Source organism: Cynocephalus volans, chromosome 9 (genome assembly GCF_027409185.1).
Source record: "Cynocephalus volans isolate mCynVol1 chromosome 9, mCynVol1.pri, whole genome shotgun sequence".
Lineage (NCBI taxonomy): Eukaryota > Metazoa > Chordata > Mammalia > Dermoptera > Cynocephalidae > Cynocephalus > Cynocephalus volans.
Genome location: NC_084468.1, coordinates 72877575 through 72899300, shown reverse-complemented (window position 1 = coordinate 72899300; position 21726 = coordinate 72877575). Strand labels below are relative to the sequence as shown.

General features: G+C 39.1%; 1 protein-coding gene across 9 annotated transcripts in view; it reads left to right on the top strand.

The window, feature by feature from the left end:
* WDFY3 (WD repeat and FYVE domain containing 3) overlaps nucleotides 1-21726 on the top strand; it is a 273216-nt gene that overhangs the window by 237891 nt on the left and 13599 nt on the right. For all 9 annotated transcript variants that reach the window (XM_063108855.1, XM_063108859.1, XM_063108857.1 and 6 more), the window contains 8 exons: nucleotides 1597-1714; nucleotides 2685-2791; nucleotides 4307-4460; nucleotides 14668-14759; nucleotides 14984-15196; nucleotides 17939-18086; nucleotides 19162-19316; nucleotides 20403-20561. In XM_063108855.1, coding sequence (XP_062964925.1) covers nucleotides 1597-1714; nucleotides 2685-2791; nucleotides 4307-4460; nucleotides 14668-14759; nucleotides 14984-15196; nucleotides 17939-18086; nucleotides 19162-19316; nucleotides 20403-20561 — 1146 coding nt within the window. The remainder of the gene's footprint in view (nucleotides 1-1596; nucleotides 1715-2684; nucleotides 2792-4306; nucleotides 4461-14667; nucleotides 14760-14983; nucleotides 15197-17938; nucleotides 18087-19161; nucleotides 19317-20402; nucleotides 20562-21726) is intronic.

Here is a 21726-nt window from a genome sequence, read left to right as displayed (position 1 = left end):
ACAGACTGAAAATTAAGCTTTTCCTACTGCCATGTCTACTCAGTGGCCAAGGCATGTCTACCGAGTCTTTCTAATGTCATACTGTGTCTCCATCAGTATTGCCAGCGTCTCATCTCAGGCCCTCTACATCTTTTCCTGCACCGTAGCCTCCTAATTGGACTTCCTACTCTAGTGTCCCTCCGCTTCCTTCACTCTGCACTGTCCTCTGCACTGCAGCCAGTTTCAAAAACACATGTCTAACTGAGTCATCCTCTTGTTTAATATTATTCAGTGAATCATCATCATAACCTTTTCAGTGCAGCTCCTGCCTGCGTATCCCTTATGTACTCCCAGAACTGCTATCCTGGGATGCCCTAGTTACCTCTCTTGGACCTCAGTAACTTTTCACATGTAGCTTTTCACATGTAACCCTCCACCCACTAATTCATCTGGCTAGCTCCATTTCATCCTTCGAGACACACTCAAGCATCACCTCTGTGATGGGGATTTTCTGTTCTTCATCTGTCATCATCGTCTGTTCCCACACTGCCTTGGAGCTGTGTGTCATGGTACTGTTTTCCCTCTTTTTAATCATTGTACTGTCTTTCACAGCATTCCATAGTCATGCCTATTTGTTTGACCTTACTTGATTGTAGGGTCCTTGAGCACATAGACTACCTTATGTATCTCTGAATTGTCAAACCCAAACAATGGCTGGTACTTGTGTGCACTTTAAATTTTGTTGAATCAACCAAAAAAGTATAAATGAGGTACTTTGCATGTAGAGTTTGAGAGGACAAATATACTAACTTGACTTGTATGCATAGATATGGATTAGTTTCTCCTGCCCAAGATTTTTGAAATAAAAAGTTTGGCAAAATTGCTCAGTCAGGATACACTATAAAAATGACAAATTAAATATCCCACAGGCACATATTTCAAATGGCTACTTTTAAAACCCTAAGAGAGTAAATTTTGGTTGCCTTTTAAATACTTGAATTGGGTCAGCTAGAGATAAGCTTTTAAAATAATCTCTGATAGACTGAAAGAATCAATCTAATTTGAAAGTCACTTGATCTGGTATGATGTCGACTTTTAGAGGTGAATGAATTACAGGGCACTCTAGTTTATATCACTTCCGGATCACCTGTAAGAAGAAAATGCTCAGAAGCAAAGTTGGAGGGAAACAGTGGGGGAAGGGGGGCACAAAAAGGAGATTTAATTCTCCAGTTGTGTGGGTGTTGCAGGATAATGATGAACTGGGGCTTTCGTGTTCACGGCTTCCTGCTGTGTCCTTGCCAAGACCTGGAACCAAGTCTTTTATCCCTCTTATTCTTCATTCCCAAACCTGGATATTAAGTGCCTTCCTCTGTGAAACACATAATTTCCAAAGCAATTGTCTTCAGACTGAATCAGTTAACAAACTGCCACATGCCTGTCTGTAAAGTATGGGTAAACTGTAGGTACATATCACTGTTTTGGAGTTTCATTCAGCCAGTTTGACCCCACAGATTCTAGTGCATTTATAAATCATTGTCCACTACAGTCACTCTATCTACTTTGGTGAGAATAGAGGGTGTGTAGTAACTTGGAATTGGGCTTCATTTTGTATTTTAGGAGGTAGATCTTACTAATCCCAAGACATTTAGAAACCTGGCGAAGCCAATGGGAGCACAGACAGACGAACGGTTAGCTCAGTATAAGAAGCGATATAAAGACTGGGAGGATCCTAATGGTACGTAACTTTTTCTGTTCTTGGATTTTGCACCTAAGTTTCTAAAGTAGGCCATCATTTAGTGACCTAATATCCTTGCATCCTTCTTCTAATTGCTTTTATATCATTATATCTATATCATATGTGCACATACATATACAGATTATTAGAGTAGAAAAATTAGGTTTTGCATGCCAGCTTATGACATGCTTAGAAGACATTTTTCAGTAGCTTGTCAGAGTACTGGCAGAAAACTAAGTATGTCTGGTTTGCATAGGGCAGAAATTTCCCATCATAATCTGCCTCTATCTCTAATCATTTAGTACAAGAAGTACACTTTCATTTATTGGCTCTCTTTTTATTTCTTTGAGGCACCTTTTGGAACCCTTTTGCATTTAAAAAAAAAAAAATGAATTGACTACCTGCTAAAACTATACAATTTACTTACTTGTTATTTGTTATGTTTAGTGGTTTTTGTGATTCTCCCTCAGGCAAAACAAACAAAGGGTGGGAAATCTCAGCCTATGCCTATTATTATTCCTGTGGTGTGGGCTCTTTTTTTTCCTCTCTGCCAAAGGAGAATATGTAGTAAAAATACATAAAATTGTATAATATTTATAGATAACAATTCAGTAAATATATTATTACAAGGCCAGAATCTAATAAAAAGTAGCTACAAGTCAGTATTCTGCTTTAGTGGAACATGGTTTGCTAGTAAGGGTTAGCTATTACAATAAGCCTCAAAACTTGAAATTGGTAGATATGCTGAGTTTTGGGGGAAAGGCCATTGAATTGTACTTACTTTGGATTACTGCCAGAAGGATAAGTGAGGGATAGTGGTGTCATAAGTTTTTTTGCTACAAATAACAGTACTAACTGCATTTAGTGTCACAGTTATCACATATGCTGGTATTTCCAAACCTATTAATGCCAATATTATTTTTCATATTTTCTCTTTTGTTTTCAATTATGCTTTAATTTTCTTGAATAGGAGAAACCCCAGCCTACCACTATGGGACTCACTACTCATCTGCAATGATTGTGGCCTCATACCTTGTAAGAATGGAGCCTTTCACACAGATATTCTTAAGGCTGCAGGTAAAACTTTACATTTGGAATTTTTCCTTTCTATTCAAGAATATTTGTATTTAAAATTGTCACCATTTTTTAAATGTTGTTATCTTGCCCTACAAGAAGCCCTGTGAAGTTTTAGTGACAAAGTAGTCAAACAGAATTAAAGTAGAATTACCTAGACCAAAATTGATGAATAAACTAGGATTCATTTAAAATAAACAAGTGCTAGTATCTTTAGTTATACATAAGTAAATAGCATACACTTTTCAACTATTCCTAACTGGTTGAATCCAACAAATGTTAAAAAAAAAAAGAGTGATATATTCTAGCTCATCTACTGTCTTCTTGATTGTAATTGCTTTTCTACACATTCTCTTTCATTTTATTCAGTAAATATTTATTGAATATCTATGTGCCAGGCACTGTTCCAGGTGCTTGGGAGGACATCAGTGAAGAAAGACAAAAGCCCTTCCTTGTGGAGCGTATCTATATTTTAGTTGAGGGAGACAGCCAAACATAATAAATAAGTAAAATGTAAGTGCTTTAGAATGTGGTAAAAGCTATCAGAAAAATATCGATCAAGGAAAGGGAATTGGGAAGTGGGGAAATGGAAAGTGGGGGAGTGCAGGATGCATTTTTAAATAGAGTGGTCAGAGTTGGTCTTCTCCAAACAGAAACCTGAAGGAAGTGAGGGAGTTGCTACTGCAGACATCTGGAGGAAGTATGCTCCAAGCAGAGGGAGCAGCCAGTGCTAGGGCCCTAAGGCAGGCATGTGCCTGACATGTTTGTCAAACAGCAAGGAGGCCAGCATGTCCAGAACAGATTAAGTGACAAGGAAAGTCATGGGGATAAGGTCAGAAAGGAAGCAGGGGCCAGATTGTGGCTGGGCTTGGCACCATTGTACGGGCTTTGGCATTTCTCAGTGTGAATGTCATAAGACAGATATACCATGTTCAATTAAAATACAGCTTATGAAGTTTAAAGAGGAAAGTGTATCTGTGAGGCTCTGTAGACAAAAGGAATCTCTTTTCTATTTGAATTTATCAATCTGTAACTTTTTGATTACCTTTCCTAATTCTGCACTTCATTCTCATTGGTGTGGAAACGTGGATGTATGTTAATTTATAAAATTAGCCAAATTTGTATATAAATAACTTGAATATTTCCAACTGTAGATGGTTTACATTAGAATCTTTTCTTAGGAGGAGATCATCAAAATATGGAAGAACTCATATTTCTTTATAGTGTTGCCCTCTCTAAAAACTAATATTTTTGAAGTGACTTTTGAAACTTTTATATTAGGATTTCACTTTTATTATAAAATTAATACATTGAGCACCCATTTGTAAGGAAAACCCCAAAGAGAATTAGATTCATTTTCTTTTTGTGATTATTTAAAATTCAGCATATTTAGCATAGGATAATGGAAATTGAAATGTCGCCAAACATACTTGAGGTTTTCAAACCCATGAACTTGACAGAAACTGTGAAGTGGAAATGGTTCTGTAATAGAGGCATACCTTCTCATTCTGCCCACAGGGTGGCCACTTTGACCTGGCTGACCGGATGTTTCACAGTGTGCGTGAGGCCTGGTATTCAGCATCAAAGCACAACATGGCAGATGTGAAAGAACTTATCCCAGAATTTTTTTACTTGCCAGAATTCCTATTCAATTCCAACAACTTTGATCTAGGTATGTAAAGCAATGGCACTATCTTAGGAATGTTAGCCAAGAAAAAAAACAGTAGAAATAGTCACTTTTCTGAGGATTCTCTGTAGCACACATTAATAAGGAAAGACTTCCTTGTAGTTTCAGTTGCTGTTATTTACTGTAATTGTGTATATGTGTGTGATTAAATATAAAAAGAAAAGCAAATTTATGCTGCAAAAGAGCCATGTCAAACCTAGATTCTGGGAGACATTTATGAATTGACCCAGATTACCTCTGATGTTCACAATTTTGTTGTTTCGATTAAAACAATAGTCAAGTGAAAATTTATGTGAAAATTATTACTGTGGAAATCCATTAATAGCCAAGTGGTATATCCAAATTTTTCATGTGTTGTTTTAATCTTGTGTATTGCCTGATGCATTCTCAGTTTATATGCTGATGTGTTTTAAAATTAGAATTTTAGAATAACTTTAAGTAAATCCCTTTTCTTTATCCTGTTGGGATCTGATTTTCTAGAAAAACAGGATCAAATCAGCATTTATATGAAGGAGGGAAATTCATCATTACTGTTTTTATATTATCTGGCAGTCAGGCAAGTCGATCTGACGACTTTGGTTACAGTTTCTTGGAACACAGTTTGCTGATCTATGCTTCTGAGTATTTCTTTTAAAACATATCAAAATTCCATTGTTTCGAATTTAGAATATTCCTGCCAAGTATTGTTCTGTTTTCGTATTTGTTAGTATCCTGTTTATCCTGCTGTTTTAAAAACAGAGAGTTGATCGTGTAAGTCATTATTATACTACCTCCATATTTTCATTAACAGAAAATTTAGGGAAATATTCATATCCTATATGTTTGAGTGATTTTTCAAGGTTTTTTTTTTTTTTTTTTAGTAATTTATTTAATTGTCTATCAGTAGCTTTTAACTTTGTGAAATTACAGCTTCAGATACCATAAGAAAGATAATAAGACTCACAATAGCCCCAGCAAAAGTCCTGAAGTTGAGTCCCATTACCTCTGATTGAGCCCGGAGCTTCCCCTTGAGCAGCTAAGAATACCAATGGCTAGGACTTAGAGTTGGAGAAAGTGGTGGCTCCCCAAAAGAATAGAATAGATAGCAAGCAAAGTCAACAGACGTGTGCATACTACAGCATGTGAATGTGGATGCACATTAGTGTTTTCTTATGTTTGCTTATTCTTCACCTTTGGAGAATGCTGCTTTCTTTCCTAGGCTCACCACTTTCAAAGAAACAAATATGGAGAGGTGCAGAAAGAAAGAGATACCCCCTAATCTTCCAAAAAGACTGAGTCAGTTATGATAATTCATGTTGCAAAAGTGTTTTAGTTAAACCCCTTACAAGCCCAACCAAACAATCCACTTTTAAAATAAGTAAATAAAAGAAGGGTCAGATATCTTTGTCACGATCAGCTTTATACCAAATCATCTTTCCTCCTTGAAATCACACACTTTATAAAAAATAGTTTGCTAAAACCATAAAACTCTTATAAGAAAACACAGGAATAAATCTTCAAGATCTTGAATTTGGAAATAGATTCTTTATTATGATATCAAAAGCACAAAGCAATAACAACAGGAGATAAATTGGACCTTATCAAAATTAAAAACTTCTGCATCCAAGGATGTTATCAAGAAAGTGAAAAGAGCCTATAGAATAGGAGAAAATATTTGTAAATGATATATCTGATAAAGGTCTAGTATTCAGAATAAAAACAACTCTTAACAATTCAACAACAACAAGATAACCCAACTGAAAAATAGGCAAAGGATTTGAATAGATATTTTTCTAAAGAAGTTATACAAATGTCCAGTAAGCACATGAAAAGATGTTCAGCATCATTAGTCATTAGGGAAATGCAAATCAAAACCACACTGAAGTACCACTTTACATCCACTAAGATGGCTGTGATGGGGAAAAAACAGAAAAATAACAAAGACTGGCAAGGATGTGGAAAAAATTAAAACCCTTATACGTTGCTGGTGGGAACTTAAAATGGTTCAGCCACTGCAGGAAGAAGTTTGGCAGTTCCTTAAAAAGTTGAACATAGAATTACCATTTGACCCAGCAATTTCACTCCTGGGTATATAGAATTGAAAACAGGAGCTCAAGCAAGTTCCAGAAGAATAAACATGTTTGTAGCAGTATTATTCACAAGAGTCAAATGGCAGAAACAGCCCAGATGTCTATCAAAGAATGAGTGGATAAATAGATTATGGTATATACATACATAAAATGAAATATTATTCAAGCATAAAAATGAATGAAATGCTGCTAAATGCTACCAGGATGAACCACAAAGACATTATTCTAGGTGAATAATGGTCTTGTTCTTAAATCCATAGATGCACACAGAGGAGCGCTGCAGAACAGCAGAATTAGACCAAGGGTTTTCTACAAGCCATGTCCCCTTTATAAGTCATTTTTATTTTTATTTATTTAATTTTATTTTCTCGATATACATTGTGGCTGATTATTGCTCCCCATCACCAAAACCTCCCTCCCTTCTCCCTCCCCCCCTCCCCCCAACAATGTCCTTTCTGTTTGCTTGTCGTATCAACTTCAAGTAATTGTGGTTGTTATATCTTCTCCCCCCCCCCCGTTTTGTGTGTGTGTGTGTGTGTGTGTGTGTGTGTGTGTGTGTGTGTGAATTTATATATTAATTTTTAGCTCCCACCAATAAGTGAGAACATGTGGTATTTCTCTTTCTGTGCCTGACTTGTTTCACTTAATATAATTCTCTTGAGGTCCATCCATGTTGTTGCAAATGGCAGTATTTCATTCGTTTTTATAGCTGAGTAGTATTCCATTGTGTAGATGTACCACATTTTCTGTATCCACTCATCTGATGATGGACATATGGGCTGGTTCCAACTCTTGGCTATTGTAAAGAGTGCTGCGATAAACATTGGGGAACAGGTATACCTTCGACTTGATGATTTCCATTCCTCTGGGTATATTCCCAACAGTGGAATAGCTGGGTCATATGGTAGATCTATCTGCAGTTGTTTGAGGAATCTCCATACCATTTTCCATAGAGGCTGCACCATTTTGCAGTCCCACCAACAATGTATGAGAGTTCCTTTTTCTCCGCAACCTCGCCAGCATTTATCGTTCAGAGTCTTTTGGATTTTAGCCATCCTAACAGGGGTTAGGTGGTATCTCAGTGTGGTTTTGATTTGCATTTCCCGGATGCTGAGTGATGTTAAGCATTTTTTCATATGTCTGTTGGCCATTTGTATATCTTCCTTAGAGAAATGCCTACTTAGCTCTTTTGCCCATTTTTTAATTGGATTGCTTGTTTTCTTCTTGTAAAGTTGTTTGAGTTCCTTGTATATTCTGGATATTAATCCTTTGTCAGATGTATATTTTGCAAATATTTTCTCCCACTCTGTTGGTTGTCTTTTAACTCTGTTAATTGTTTCTTTTGCTGTGCAGAAGCTTTTTAGTTTGATATAATCCCATTTCTTTATTTTTCCTTTGGTTGCCCGTGCTTTAGGGGTCGTGTTCATGAAGTCTGTGCCCAGTCCTATTTCCTGAAGTGTTTCTCCTATGTTTTCTTTAAGAAGTTTTATTGTTTCAGGGTGTATATTTAAATCCTTAATCCATTTTGAGTTGATTTTAGTATACGGTGAGAGGTATGGATCTAGTTTCATTCTCCTGCATATGGATATCCAGTTCTCCCAGCACCATTTGCTGAAGAGGCAGTCCCTTCCCCAGTGAATAGGCTTGGTGCCTTTGTCAAAGATCAGATGGCAGTAAGTGTGTGGGTTGATTTCTGGATTCTCTGTTCTATTCCATTGGTCAGTGTGTCTGTTTTTATGCCAGTACCATACTGTTTTGGTTATTATAGCTTTGTAGTATAGCTTAAAGTCCGGTAGTGTTATGCCTCCAGCTTTATTTTTTTTGCTCAGCATTGCTTTGGCTATGCGTGGTCTTTTATTGTTCCATATAAATGACTGGATAGTTTTTTCCATTTCTGAGAAAAATGTCTTTGGAATTTTGATGGGGATTGCATTGAATTTGTATATCACTTTGGGTAGTATGGACATTTTCACTATGTTGATTCTTCCAAGAGCATGGGATATCTTTCCATCTTCTTGTATCCTCTCTAATTTCTCTCAGCAGTGGTTTGTAGTTCTCATTATAGAGATTTTTCACATCCTTGGTTAACTCAGTTCCTAAGTATTTTATTTTTTTGGTAGCTATTGTAAATGGGCAGGCTTTCTTGATTTCTTGTTCTGCATGTTGACTTTTGGAAAAAAGAAATGCTACTGATTTTTGTGTGTTGATTCTGTATCCTGCTACTGTGCTGAAATCATTTATCAATTCCAGCAGTTTTCTTGTAGAGGTTTTAGGCTGTTCGATATATAGGATCATGTCATCTGCAAACAGGAACAGTTTGACTTCATCTTTTCCAATCTGGATGCCCTTTATTTCCTTCTCTTCTCTGATTGCTCTGGCTAGTACTTCCAACACTATGTTGAATAGGAGTGGTGAGAGTGGGCATCCTTGTCTAGTTCCTGTTCTTAAAGGAAAAGCTTTCAGCTTTTCCCCATTCAGGATGATATTGGCAGTGGGTTTGGTATATATGGCTTTAATTATGTTGAGATACTTTCCCTCTATACCTAACATATAGAGGGTCTTTGTCAAGAATGAGTGCTGAGGGGCCGAGCCCGTGGCGCACTCAGTAGAGTGCTGCGCTGGGAGCGCGGTGACGCTCCCGCCACGGGTTCGGATCCTATATAGGAATGACCGGTGCACTCACTGGCTGAGTGCCGGTCACGAAAAAAAAATCGCCTTTTTCATTTCTAATTTTTGTTATTTGAGTCTTCTCTCTTCTTTTTTTTGTTAGCCATGCTAATGGTTTGTCAATTTTATTTATCTTTTCAAAAAACCAACTTTTTGATTCGTTGATCTTTTGAATTGTTTTTTGGTTTTCAATTTCATTTAGTTCTGCTCTGATCTTAATGATTTCTTTCCTTCTGCTAACTTTAGGTTTGGATTGTTCTTGTTTTTCTAGTTCTTTAAGGTGAAGTGTTAGGTTGTTCACTTGCCATCTTTCGATTCTTCTGAAGTGAGCGTTTAATGCAATAAATTTCCCCCTCAATACTGCTTTTGCAGTATCCCACAGGTTTTGGTATGATGTATCATTGTTTTCATTAGTTTCAATAAATTTTTTGAATTCCTGCTTGATTTCTTCTTGGACCCATATGTCATTGAGTAGAATGCTGTTTAATTTCCATGTGTTTGTATAGTTTCCAGAGTTTCGTTTGTTATTAATTTCTAGTTTTAATCCATTGTGGTCTGAGAAGATACATGGGATAATTCCAATTCTTTTGAATTTATTGAGACTTGATTTGTGACCTAATATGTGATCTATCCTGGAGAATGATCCATGTGCTGATGAGAAGAATGAATATTCTGAGGTTGTTGGGTGGAATGTTCTGTAGATATCTGCCAATTCCAATTGGTCTAGAGTCTTGTTTAGATCTTGTGTTTCTCTACTGATTCTTTGCCTAGATGATCTGTCTAATATTGACAGTGGGGTGTTCAGGTCCCCTGCTATTATGGTATTAGTGTCTATTTCCTTCTTTAGGTCTAATAGAGTTTGTTTTATAAATCTGGCTGCTCCAACATTGGGTGCGTACATATTTATGATTGTTATGTCTTCTTGATGGATCAGTCCTTTTATCATTAAGTAGTGTCCCTCATTGTCTCTTTTTATGGTTTTTAGTTTAAAGTCTATTTTGTCAGATATAAGAATAGCTACTCCAGCTCGTTTTTCTTTTCTGTTTGCATGGTAAATCTTTTTCCATCCTTTCACTCTTAGTCTGTGTGAATCTTTACGGGTGAGGTGGGTCTCTTGTAGGCAGCATATAGTTGGGTCCTCCTTTTTGATCCCGTCAGCCAGTCTGTGTCTTTTGATTGGGGAATTTAAGCCTTTTACATTAAGAGTTGTTATTGAAAGGTGTTGATTTATTCCTAGCATTTTGTTGGTTGTTTGATTGTCTTAGGTGTCTTTTGTTCCTTGCTTTCTGATTTACTGATTGGTTTCTGTGTTTGTTGGTTCCTTACGTTGTAGATAGCGTTTTTGTTTGCTTGTTTTCTCTTCATGAATGCCATTTTTATTATATTAGTGGGTTTTGATTTTTCTTGGGTTTTTAGTGCAGTGGTAGTTATTTTTCAGGAACCAAACCCAGTACTCCCTTGAGGATTTCTTGTAAGGGTGGTCGTGTGGTAGTGAACTCCCGCAGTTTTTGTTTGAGAAATATACTATTTGCCCTTCATTTCGGAAGGATAGCCTCGCAGGGTAAAGTATTCTTGGCTGGCAATCTTTGTCTTTTAGTATTTTGAAAATATCATCCCATTCCTTTCTAGCTTTTAGGGTTTGTGATGAAAAGTCTGATGTTAGCCTGATTGGTGCTCCCTTATAGGTGGTTTGACGCTTCTCTCTTGCAGCTTTTAAGATTCTCTCTTTGTCTCTGAGTTTTGCCAATTTGACTATGACATGTCTTGGAGAAGGCCTTTTTGGGTTGAATACATTTGGAGATCGTTGAGCTTCCTGGATCTGAAGATCTGTGACTTTTCCTATACCTGGGAAGTTTTCTGCCACTATTTTGTTGAATATGTTTTCAATGGTATCTCCATTTTCCTCCCCTTCTGGAATACCCATGACTCGGATATTTGAGCGCTTGAGGTTGTCTGATATCTCTCTCAGATTTTCTTCCATGTCCTTGATTCTTTTTTCTTTCTTTTTGTCTGCTTGTGTTATTTCAAACAGCCCATCTTCAAGTTCAGAGGTTCTCTCTTCAACTTCGACAAGCCTGCTGGTTAAACTTTCTGTTGTGTTTTTTATTTCGCTGAATAACTTCTTCAGTTCAGCAAGTTCTGCTACATTTTTTTTCAGGACATTGATTTCTTTGTACATTTCCTCTTTCAGATCCTGTATACTTTTCCTCATTTCGTCATGATGTCTAGCTGTGTTTTCTTGTATCTCATTCAGTTTCCTTAGAATTATCACTCGAAATTCCTTGTCAGTCATTTCAAGGGCTTCTTGTTCTATAGGATCTAGAGTTTGAGATTTATTAACTTTTGGTGGTGTACTTTCTTGATTTTTTGTATTTCTGGTATCTTTTTTTTGATGTTTATTCATTGTGGCAGGGGGTTTCACAGTCCACCGGTTTGAGACTAATGACTAACTAGGATGTTGCTGTGGTTGCCAATTTCGTCTGGCTACCTCCGTGGCTGCTCAGTTGGCCTCTAGTGCCTTGTGTGTGTGGTTGCCTCGGGTCTTGGGCTTCTCCGGAGAGCCACCTTTCTGGTCAGCTTGGACTCTGCTGGGCTGGTGGATCATGTACCACAGGGTGTGTGATCGCTGTTGAGCTTTCACTTCCTGTGCAGGACTTCTCCCTTTTCCGTGTGCTCTGGCCCAGGCTGTTGGATCGTGCAATGGCGACCCCACAGGGTGTGTGGTTTCTGTCTAGTCTCCGCCTCCCTGGCCGCAGGTCTCCCCACTCTGTGCGCACTGTGCTGGGCTGGGGCGTGTCTTCTGCACCCCTCGTCTATCAGCTGGGCCTTCAAGACCCTGCTCGGCACCGCCTCGCCCAGGAAGTCTACCAGGTTTCTGGTAGGCACAGACGACCGGTCGCTCTGGGTGCCTTTGTAGCACTGTGTAGATCTTTCTCGGGACTTGTTCACCTTTGTATCCCCCCAGTATAAACCGAGTCTAGCGCCCGCCTGCAGCCAGCTCTCCGGCAGGTTCAAGCGGACCTGGGAACTCTCCTACCACATTATTCCCAACCAGAAATTGGTTAGGCTTTTTTCCGAACTGGTGGCCGCAGAGATGGTATCTGCCTCCCAGTAACAGGAAGTTTACCAGGGGCCAGAGTCCAGGGTGTTGTGGAGTGACAGTCGGCCTGCCCGTACTTCCTTGCCCTCCCGTCACTGGCCGGGGACACCCCATGCCACGAACTCACCTGAGAACCACGGAGGGAGTGGGAGGGGAGGCCAGTCCGCAGGCTCCGGAAAGCCCCGCACCAGGCCAAGCAAGTGGGAGGGCTCAGTAGCGGCCGAGCCGGGCGGAGCTGCCCGGACCTGGGAAAATGGAGGGAGCCCCAGGGCGGTGAGTGGCCTGGTGATGCAGGCGGGAGCCGGGTGGGCATCGGCCGCCCACAGGACTGGTCCAGGGGTCACTCACAGGGTTGTGCCAGGTTGGGCGCTCATTCTCCGTCTCTGGTTTGCCGCCTTTCCCGTTCTCGGCCGCTGCCGCCTCGGGCTGTTCAGTCGCGGCGCGGCTCTGGCGCTCCCAGGAATCTTCTTTAATGCCGGCCTGAAACCTCGAATCCTGAAGGGCAGCTGGCCGCCTTCAGCGCGGCCCCGGCCTCCGGGATCCTGTCTGCATCCACAGCAGCCCTGGCGCCGTGTTCCCTGTTTAGAGACTCGCTTTTGCAGCTAAGAAACAGTTCTTTTCCTGCTCCACACTTCAAAGCTGTTGCCTGTAAATGAGGCAGCCTCTCCTGCCGAGGGCAAAGTGGCGGTCACCCCCCACGATCGGCCACCAGCAGCGGTCCTCCCTTAAGAGATGGCAAGAGGAGGGTCCACAAGTTTCCCGGCTGCCTGAGGCCCAGTGGCCGCCTTTTCCACCTCAGCTACTCGGCGCCAGCCGCCGCAGCCACCGCCATCTTGAAAGTCCTCATTTTCTTTATATAATACCCAGTTCCATGTATTTTGTTATAAGCAACAAAAATGGGCTAATATACCTTTGAATAAGTAGGTGGTGTCAACTATAAGTCATTTTTAAATTTCAGATAGTGCTACTAAAATAAAATTATATCACATTGTTGTTCAGGGATTACAGCAAAATTTTGAAAAGTAGTTTATATTTCAGGTTGCCTGGGGATTATTAACTGCTTCTTATTATCAAAAAATTAGATCCAGAGGGTGTTTCAGAGGGATTGGAGAGGAGCTGTGAAGTGTGTGTGGTTGGGGGGAAGGGTTGTAATGACTTGATTTGTTTTTGTCTTAACTCATAGGGTAAGTTTTCAGACCAAGTCAAAACATTTCTCTAAACAATAAACTGATTTTTTGTATCTCTCACTTAATTTCACATTGTAAATAAATTATCAAATAACAATGATGAAGACAAGATTATATCTAAGGAAAATGTTTTTATTGGCTTTCACTTGAGATTGACTTTGTATTCTAACATTTCAACAATTGCACTTCTGTATAAAAATTTTTAATACAACTGTTTATATAACCTAACCAACTGCTTTTAAGGTAGTGATTCAATATTGTTGTATATAGAATCATTTTTTACAATGATAATCTGATTTGTACCTATGAAAACTCTGTAAGCTAAAGTGATTTTTTTTTTTTTTTTGGTGTTATTTAAAGAGGAGAAGAAAAAGAACCCGTTTCCTTAGATGCCAATTCCATTAAATGTATTTTGTCATGGATAGATTTCATAGCAAATAGTTTCTTCTGTATTTTAGAAATCGTCTGGTTATGACTTAAAATAACAGTTTATATGGAATAAGTATTATGTGCTTTATTGCAATATGATGTTTTTTTTTCTGCTGGGTAGTCCCATAGCCTTTTCAAATATTTTTTCTATTAAATGATGCAAAAACAGCAAAAAGTTATATTGTGCCAGATTTTGCTTTTTTAATGAGTATTTTACTGCAAAATACTTGTCAGTTCTCCAGAGCTCTCTTGAGAATTTAAAAGTCAGAAATATGAGAAACTTCATGTACTGCAAATATCTCCAGGAGACTGTGTCCAGGAGACTCAAAATAGTAGCCCCCAAAATATCTCATTGAAAAGGAGTCCTACGGTCAATTACATTTGAGAACGATCGTGTCTAACATCCCTCTTAGAGAAGGGCAGGGCCTGTTAGCATATTTAAACCTCTGGGGAGTCTTACAGGAAAGAAACATGTCTAACATTGTATAAGTCAGCATTTCCTGAAGACATTTGACAGGGAGAGCCCCTCAGTTTTGCTAACACTTCATAAATCTTTCTGAGGGAGTGCTATAAGGAGCAGTTTTGGGGAAATGCCAGAGTAGATGATCACTGAGGGTTTTTTCTGGTGGTAAAATTTTATAGCTCTGGTAATGAATCTAACCCACTATTTCTCTGTCACTTTAATATGGTTACCATTTATCCCATTCTTTCATTCTTTTTTAATGTATCCAATTTCATAGGCTGTAAACAAAATGGCACCAAACTTGGAGATGTTATCCTTCCACCCTGGGCAAAAGGGGACCCACGAGAATTCATCAGAGTCCACCGTGAGGTAATGGAAGTACACTTTGCAGTTGAAATTGGATTTCATTTGGTCATTGACCATAATATAGAGAGGACCTTGAGCAATGTGTCTCCCATTTGTTTAAGTAACTAATATTATCTTTCTGGATATTAGTTATTTTAGTTCCTATTGACCACTGGCCAAGTTTGTTTTACTTTCTGAGTGAGTAATAGAAGTCAGCCAGTGACTGAACCTGTGGTTCGGAATTACAGGCTTTGGAGTGTGATTACGTGAGTGCCCATCTACACGAGTGGATTGACTTAATCTTTGGCTATAAACAGCAAGGCCCTGCTGCAGTAGAAGCTGTAAATGTCTTCCATCACCTTTTTTATGAGGGTCAAGTGGATATCTACAACATAAATGACCCACTGAAGGAGACAGCCACCATCGGTTTCATTAATAACTTTGGTCAGATCCCAAAACAGGTATGGATGTTCTTTCCTTATCGTTGATATACTCTGTTTCATTTTTTAAGTTCTATAATATTTCTGTACATGGAAGGTGACCATATAATAAAGTTTAGAGTAAGTTAATCAAGCTAACTTAATAAAGTTAATAAATATCACCCAGTAGATTCAATAGATCCCTAGATTATTGCTTTCTTCTCACTTTTGCAGCCCAGATAAATAGAAATTTTGTTGTTTAAAGGTAATTTTCACTCATGGACTAGTGTAGGGTGTACTTTCCTGTACCCATACAAGACCTAACAGGAGGGACCATGTATGCCACAGTACACACAGGATGGGCTTTTGTCCAGAGGCTGGTGGGAAACCAATGCTGATTTTAGGCAGGGAAATTATATGGTCGTATTTAAACTTTAAAAAGTTAATTTCTGGCCTCTCTCTCTCTCTGTCTCTCTGTCTCTCTGTCTCTCTCTCTGACACACACACACACACACACACACACACACACACACACACACACACACACACACGTAGGAGAGCCAAATTGGAAGCAAAGAAGAAGACCACTTAGAAAGGTGCTACAGTAGTTCAGGGAACAGATGATGGTTGTTTGGATTAAATTATTGATGTACGTATGTGAGTGCACATGCCATAGGAATGCCTGAGACGTGTAGTAGCTGCTCCCACCACTCTCTGGGGAGTAAGACCAAGAGCTGAGCCTCTCAGCACACAGACACTATAGATGTCCACCTCATGTTCAGTGACGAGCAAACCTCTGTTGAGAGACTTCATCCCTGTCATCCAGGGTATGGCGGGGGAGGGTGCAACAGGAGTCACTGCAGCACAGGGTGGAGAAGGCGTGCTTTGCTGAGCTGGTCAAACCACCCACCTCTACCAAGCACCGATGGCACCACACTTTGGCCCTGGTTATCTTTTCTGTTCCTGCTTCAGATGCCTCCTGGAGATTCTTTCTGTAGGTTAACCAACTTTAAGTTTCCAGGATTGGCACTTGGGAACTCATGTAACACGGAAAAGCCATGACAGGGAGTGGGACGGTCTGCACCTGCACTGTTCCCAGAGCAATTAGATCCCCCAGTAAAGAAAAGGGCGTTATTTTTAAAGCAAAGTGCTTGTTAATAAACTCTACTCACAGTTGAAAAATCTTAGTTAAACCTTCCTTTTTCCTGAGAGTTGTCAGGGCAGGCATGTTTCATATGCTATGGGAAACAAACTTTCTGAACAAAACAATCAAGACACTTGAATGGTTGCAGGATTTTTGTGCCACTTTGGAGTAGAAGAGGCCAGCAGTCTGAGAAATATCATTTGGATGCCAGCATATTTGTAGGACATTCTATTGAGTAATAGAGAGTACTTTCAAGTAGAGCCATCCTAGAAAAATCTAGGTTTTATGGTCACTGTACCCATACATCTTTATATGCCCTCACCTGGAACCATGCTCTATCCTTAGGTCTTCATATAAAAGTTCTTCAGTAAATGTTCATTCATGAACATGCTTTAAAGTGTGTGTATCTCATTTACAACTCGAGTCTCATGTCATTATTAATATTTACAGAAGATAACAGAACCTTGATCCTGTGGCCCTGTATGTACATAAAATAGGATCAAAACATTTAAAGGTTTAGGAACCTAGAATGTTTAGTCACACGGTGCATACAACATTGCAGACCACATATACAGTGGTGTCCCCATAAGATTATGATGGAGCCGAACAGTTCCTATCACCTAATACTGCTGTAGCCATCATAACATCCTAGCACAACACGTTATTCACACAGAAGAATATGCTGTACCATATAGCCTAGGTGTATAGTAGGCTACACTATCTAGGTTTATGTAAGAACACTCTATTATATTCACACAACAATGAAATAGCCTAATGGCACATTTCTCTGAACAGAACATACCACCATTGTTAACTGATGCATGACTGTTTATTTTCTTTTATACAAAGTATTGTTTCTGTTTTTTTTTCTCCTGGAAGCCCAGAATATCTGATTCACAAAATGTGATGGTGTTGCATTTATTTTAAATCTCATTTCATCTGAGGTTTTTCAGATATCTTCCTCAAATATTAGCTTTCCAACAGAAACTACTGTGTGTATCTTATTTCGGAGATCTATAATATTTGAAAAATAATAGTCTTAAGTGTACATTAATATTTCTAATCCTGTAAAAATACTGAACAGAGATGCCAAAGTTTTTTTTTTCTTTTGTAACACAGCAAAGTAAAAAGAAGGTGATAATGTTCACAAATCAAATTACAAAGCAAATTAGTAGTTCCTAAGAGACACCAAAGTGATATTGCTAAATCACGAAGACAAAGGGCATATTGAAGCCAGAAATAATACAATTAGAGAGAATGTCTGCCTGCCTTCAATGGCCCAGAATGGTATTGGGCTGTAAATAATTGATTAGCTTTTAAAACATCACTGGAAAATAATTGTCAATCGACTGTAGTTTGAGTAGGTTGACTTTCTTTTGGAAAGTTATTATGAATTCAGCTTAGCATAAAACATGATAATAACCTGAGCTTTAGTGTCATAGTACTGTCCCTACTGAGTAAGATGTGAGTTCTCTGGCAGCCTCCGATCCTCTTTGAATTTCATTCCTCACATGAAAAGTCGGGATAATATACTACCAAATGTTGTTGTGAAGCTTAAGTGAAAGAAAAACATAATGCCTGGCATATAAAAGGGCTTAGTTATCTGTCATTATAAAGTTTGTCATCTTGTTTTGTACCAGTTATTTAAAAAACCTCATCCACCAAAGCGAGTAAGGAGTCGACTTAACGGAGACAGCGCAGGAATCTGTGTCCCACCAGGATCTACAAGTGACAAGATTTTTTTCCATCATCTAGACAACTTGAGGCCATCTCTAACACCTGTAAAAGGTAAGGTGATGACAAAAAAACTTTTGATTCATGATTTGATGGGATTATTTAGTGATCTTAGTTTAGTGACAAAAATGTGCCTTTCAACAATAGTGTAATTTGTAATAAGTGCCATATATTTTGTGTTAAATCACTAGATACTTGTTAGTATTTACGTTCTCTTTTTTTCCTTTTTCTTTTCTGTTTTCTTTTTTGGGTCTGTTGGATTTTACATCAACAAGAACCGAACAAGTTTCTCCTTCCTGTTAAGATAGTAAAAACTGTAAAATATCAAAAAATCTTGTAACTTCAATTTTAAATTATATGTAGAAAAAAAAATCTGTCTTTGTTTTTTATTTTCATTTATACATATTCTGCCTGCCAGAAAGAGCAGTAAGAAGACTGTGTATTTTATACACCAACCAAAAGAAATCTTTCATCTAATGGTATAATGAGTTATCTAAAAGTATGTTTTTCAAATAGATTTTTTTTCTCTTAGAATGAAAAAATGTTTTGTAAAGTCTTGAAGTTGTCAGTTTAAAAAAATCCTAGATTTGGAGCTTCAAAGTCTGGTTAATGTGATTGGCTACCACTCTATGCCATTTGGCCTCATTAGACAGACTCTACTCTGTGCTGGCTCCAGTCACTGCCCAGCAATTGTTCTGGAGGACTAGCATGATCAGTCTGTGCCTCACGGGAACATCATGGCCTTCCTTCATGATGTCTAAGGGCTGGCTATAACTTGGGAGGTGCTGAAGACAGATTGGTTGATGGTCTGTATTCCTGTGACATTCTGGGAAGCATCCCATATTACTCTTGGCAACCTTAGTGAGGCAGGCCTGAGTGCTAGGAGCGAAACCCAAGAGTGTCCAGAAACAGGAAGCCCCTGCAGAGCACCTGTCGGGGTGAACATCCCTCCCAGCAAGTGTTACAGGAGACACAAAAGCCAAGCTCTACTTCTAAGATCATTTTGTCTCCGTGTATGAGTCAGGAAGCTTGATTTGTGTGAATATTTGAGATTACTTTACCACCCCTATGGGATAATGAAGTTAGTTTTCCCTGTCCCTGTTCTAATGTACTGATTTGTTTTTTACAGAACTCAAAGAGCCTGTGGGACAAATAGTATGTACAGACAAAGGTATCCTTGCTGTAGAACAGAATAAAGTTCTTATCCCACCAACCTGGAACAAAACTTTTGCCTGGGGCTATGCAGACCTCAGCTGCAGACTGGGCACCTATGAGTCAGACAAGGTTCGCATTGTTTCTTGCTTATTCATTTAATCTTGCTCTGTCATGGTCCGGTTATCCTGGTTAATGGGGGTGGGGAGAATCTAGTCCAAGGGCTAGTCAGCCATTCCTCCAAAGCCCAAAAGAAAGGAGAGCTTCACTGCATCAGACCAGGATAAGGGAGCTAGTGGAGAAGTCATGTTTCCTGTAGAACAATCCTCTTTTGGAAAGTTGTGTAATAGAGGTTAGCAGTTTCCCTCCCACTCAAAGAATCCTTGCAAGAGATGCTAGCCAGCAAGAGACTCAACATTTCTGCCAACCAGAATAGCCTCCTTTTGGTGAGTCCCTCTCTAGCCCACTTGTCATTTTAGTTCTCTTTAAAAAACTGACAGAAAGCCTGTCCCTACATCCCACAGAAGCAGCAGTCACTGTGTTGAGTCCCGTAAGTATCCCTGGCAGAGGCAATATGTAATGTGTTTGCCCTTGGACAGTCCCCTTCTGAATGCCAGGTGGGTAGACAATGCCCAGCCTGTTATGTTGAACCATAACACGGTTCCATTTAGTTGTTCTCCTTAAACAGCAGCACTCATGCTTTCTTCTGACATTCTAACTGGCCAGAGCAAACACACCCTCTTACCAGATTATCCCCAGCATCTTATATAGCATCACACAATTTGAATATTATTTTCCCAAACTGGAGAAACTGGAGACCCCTGTTATGAACTAAGTCCTTTTTAATTATGGTTTGTAGCAGCAGCTATAGTTAGAAAGTCAGGGTAGAACTTCAGTAGAAATGTGGCTAAACTGAAACCAGCCCAGAACACGAGCTGTTATTTGTGTGCAAGGTGCCTACACGCAGGCCCTTCACCCTCACTCGGCTGTGCTGCTTGCATTTCAGAAATGTATAGCACTTGTTAGCATGTGTGTCTCACATCTGCTTTCTTTTTTTTTTTTTTTTTTGTCTATTTCGTGACCGGCACTCAGCCAGTGAGCGCACCGGCCATTCCTATATAGGATCCGAACCGGCGGCGGGAGCGTTGCCACGCTCCCAGCGCCGCACTCTCCCAAGTGCGCCACGAGCTCGGCCCTCACATCTGCTTTCTTTTACAGGCAGTAACTGTTTATGAATGTTTGTCTGAGTGGGGCCAGATTCTGTGTGCAATCTGCCCCAACCCCAAACTGGTCATCACGGGTGGAATGAGCACAGTGGTGTGTGTATGGGAGATGGGCACGTCGAAAGAAAAGGCTAAGACGCTCACCCTCAAACAGGTAACAGGCTGCAGAAAGTGAAAAGATGGACATATTCCATCTCAGCTGCCTGCACTCAAAAGAGAAACTAAAAACCTTCATTAATTTTGAGGCACTTCACACATAATGGACAAAACAAAAAGAAGTTATTTTGCTAGAAATGCTTGTTTAAAAAGAAGGAAATCAGAATGTGCTGTTTCTAAAAATGGCTTAAGCTGGTCCTTTTTTAAAAAATCTGAAGGAAGTTGTCTTTAGGTTATATATATATATATATTTTTTTTTTTTTTTTTTTAATGTGACCGGTAAGGGGATCGCAACCCTTGGCTTGGTGTCATCAGCACCACGCTCAGCCAGTGAGTGCACCAGCCATCCCTATATAGGATCTGAACCCGCAGCGGGAGCGCCACTGTGCTCCCAGCACCGCACTCTCCCGAGTGAGCCATGGGGCTGGCCCATATATTTCAATATATTTAAGTAATATAAATGTTCCTCAAAAATTATATGTAAATTGAATTTTATAAATCATATTATATCTGCTATTGATTCATATTAATTTCCTTCCAGGGTGATTTTTATTTAGCTGAACAATTATGTCTTTGATTCTTTTTTTTTTTTCTGTTTTCTTATTTGTCATATCCTTAAGGACATGCCAAACTCATAATATATTCAGTAGAGCCCTTGATGATTTCATTTGATGAACAAGTATTTTTGATTGCCTGTTAGGTGTCTGATTCTGTTATCAATTTTTGCTTAAAGCAAGAATCCTTTTATAATTAAGCCATCTCTTAATATTGGATTTGTGAGAGAGTTTACTATAAAGTAATTTTTTTTTTAAATAAAGAGCATACATCTAAGTACTTTTTTATGATACAAATTTGAAAAGCAGTGCAACAATACTACCTATCATTTAGTAAGCACCTACTATGTTTAGGGCACTGTGCTGGGTGTTTTAAAAGTATAAAACTTCAATCCTTACAATTTTACAAAGTAGTTATCTGCCCCATTTTATACCTGAAAAAACACAGCTTAACAAGGGCACAGCACATGCCAAAAGTCACACTCAGTGGTAAAGCCAGGATTTAAATTCAGTTCCGTCTGACTCCAAAGCTATTTTAAAGCCAGACTGAAACAAACATTGGTGTCTTAAATATCCATGGAAATAATTGAACCCCTCGTACTTATTACC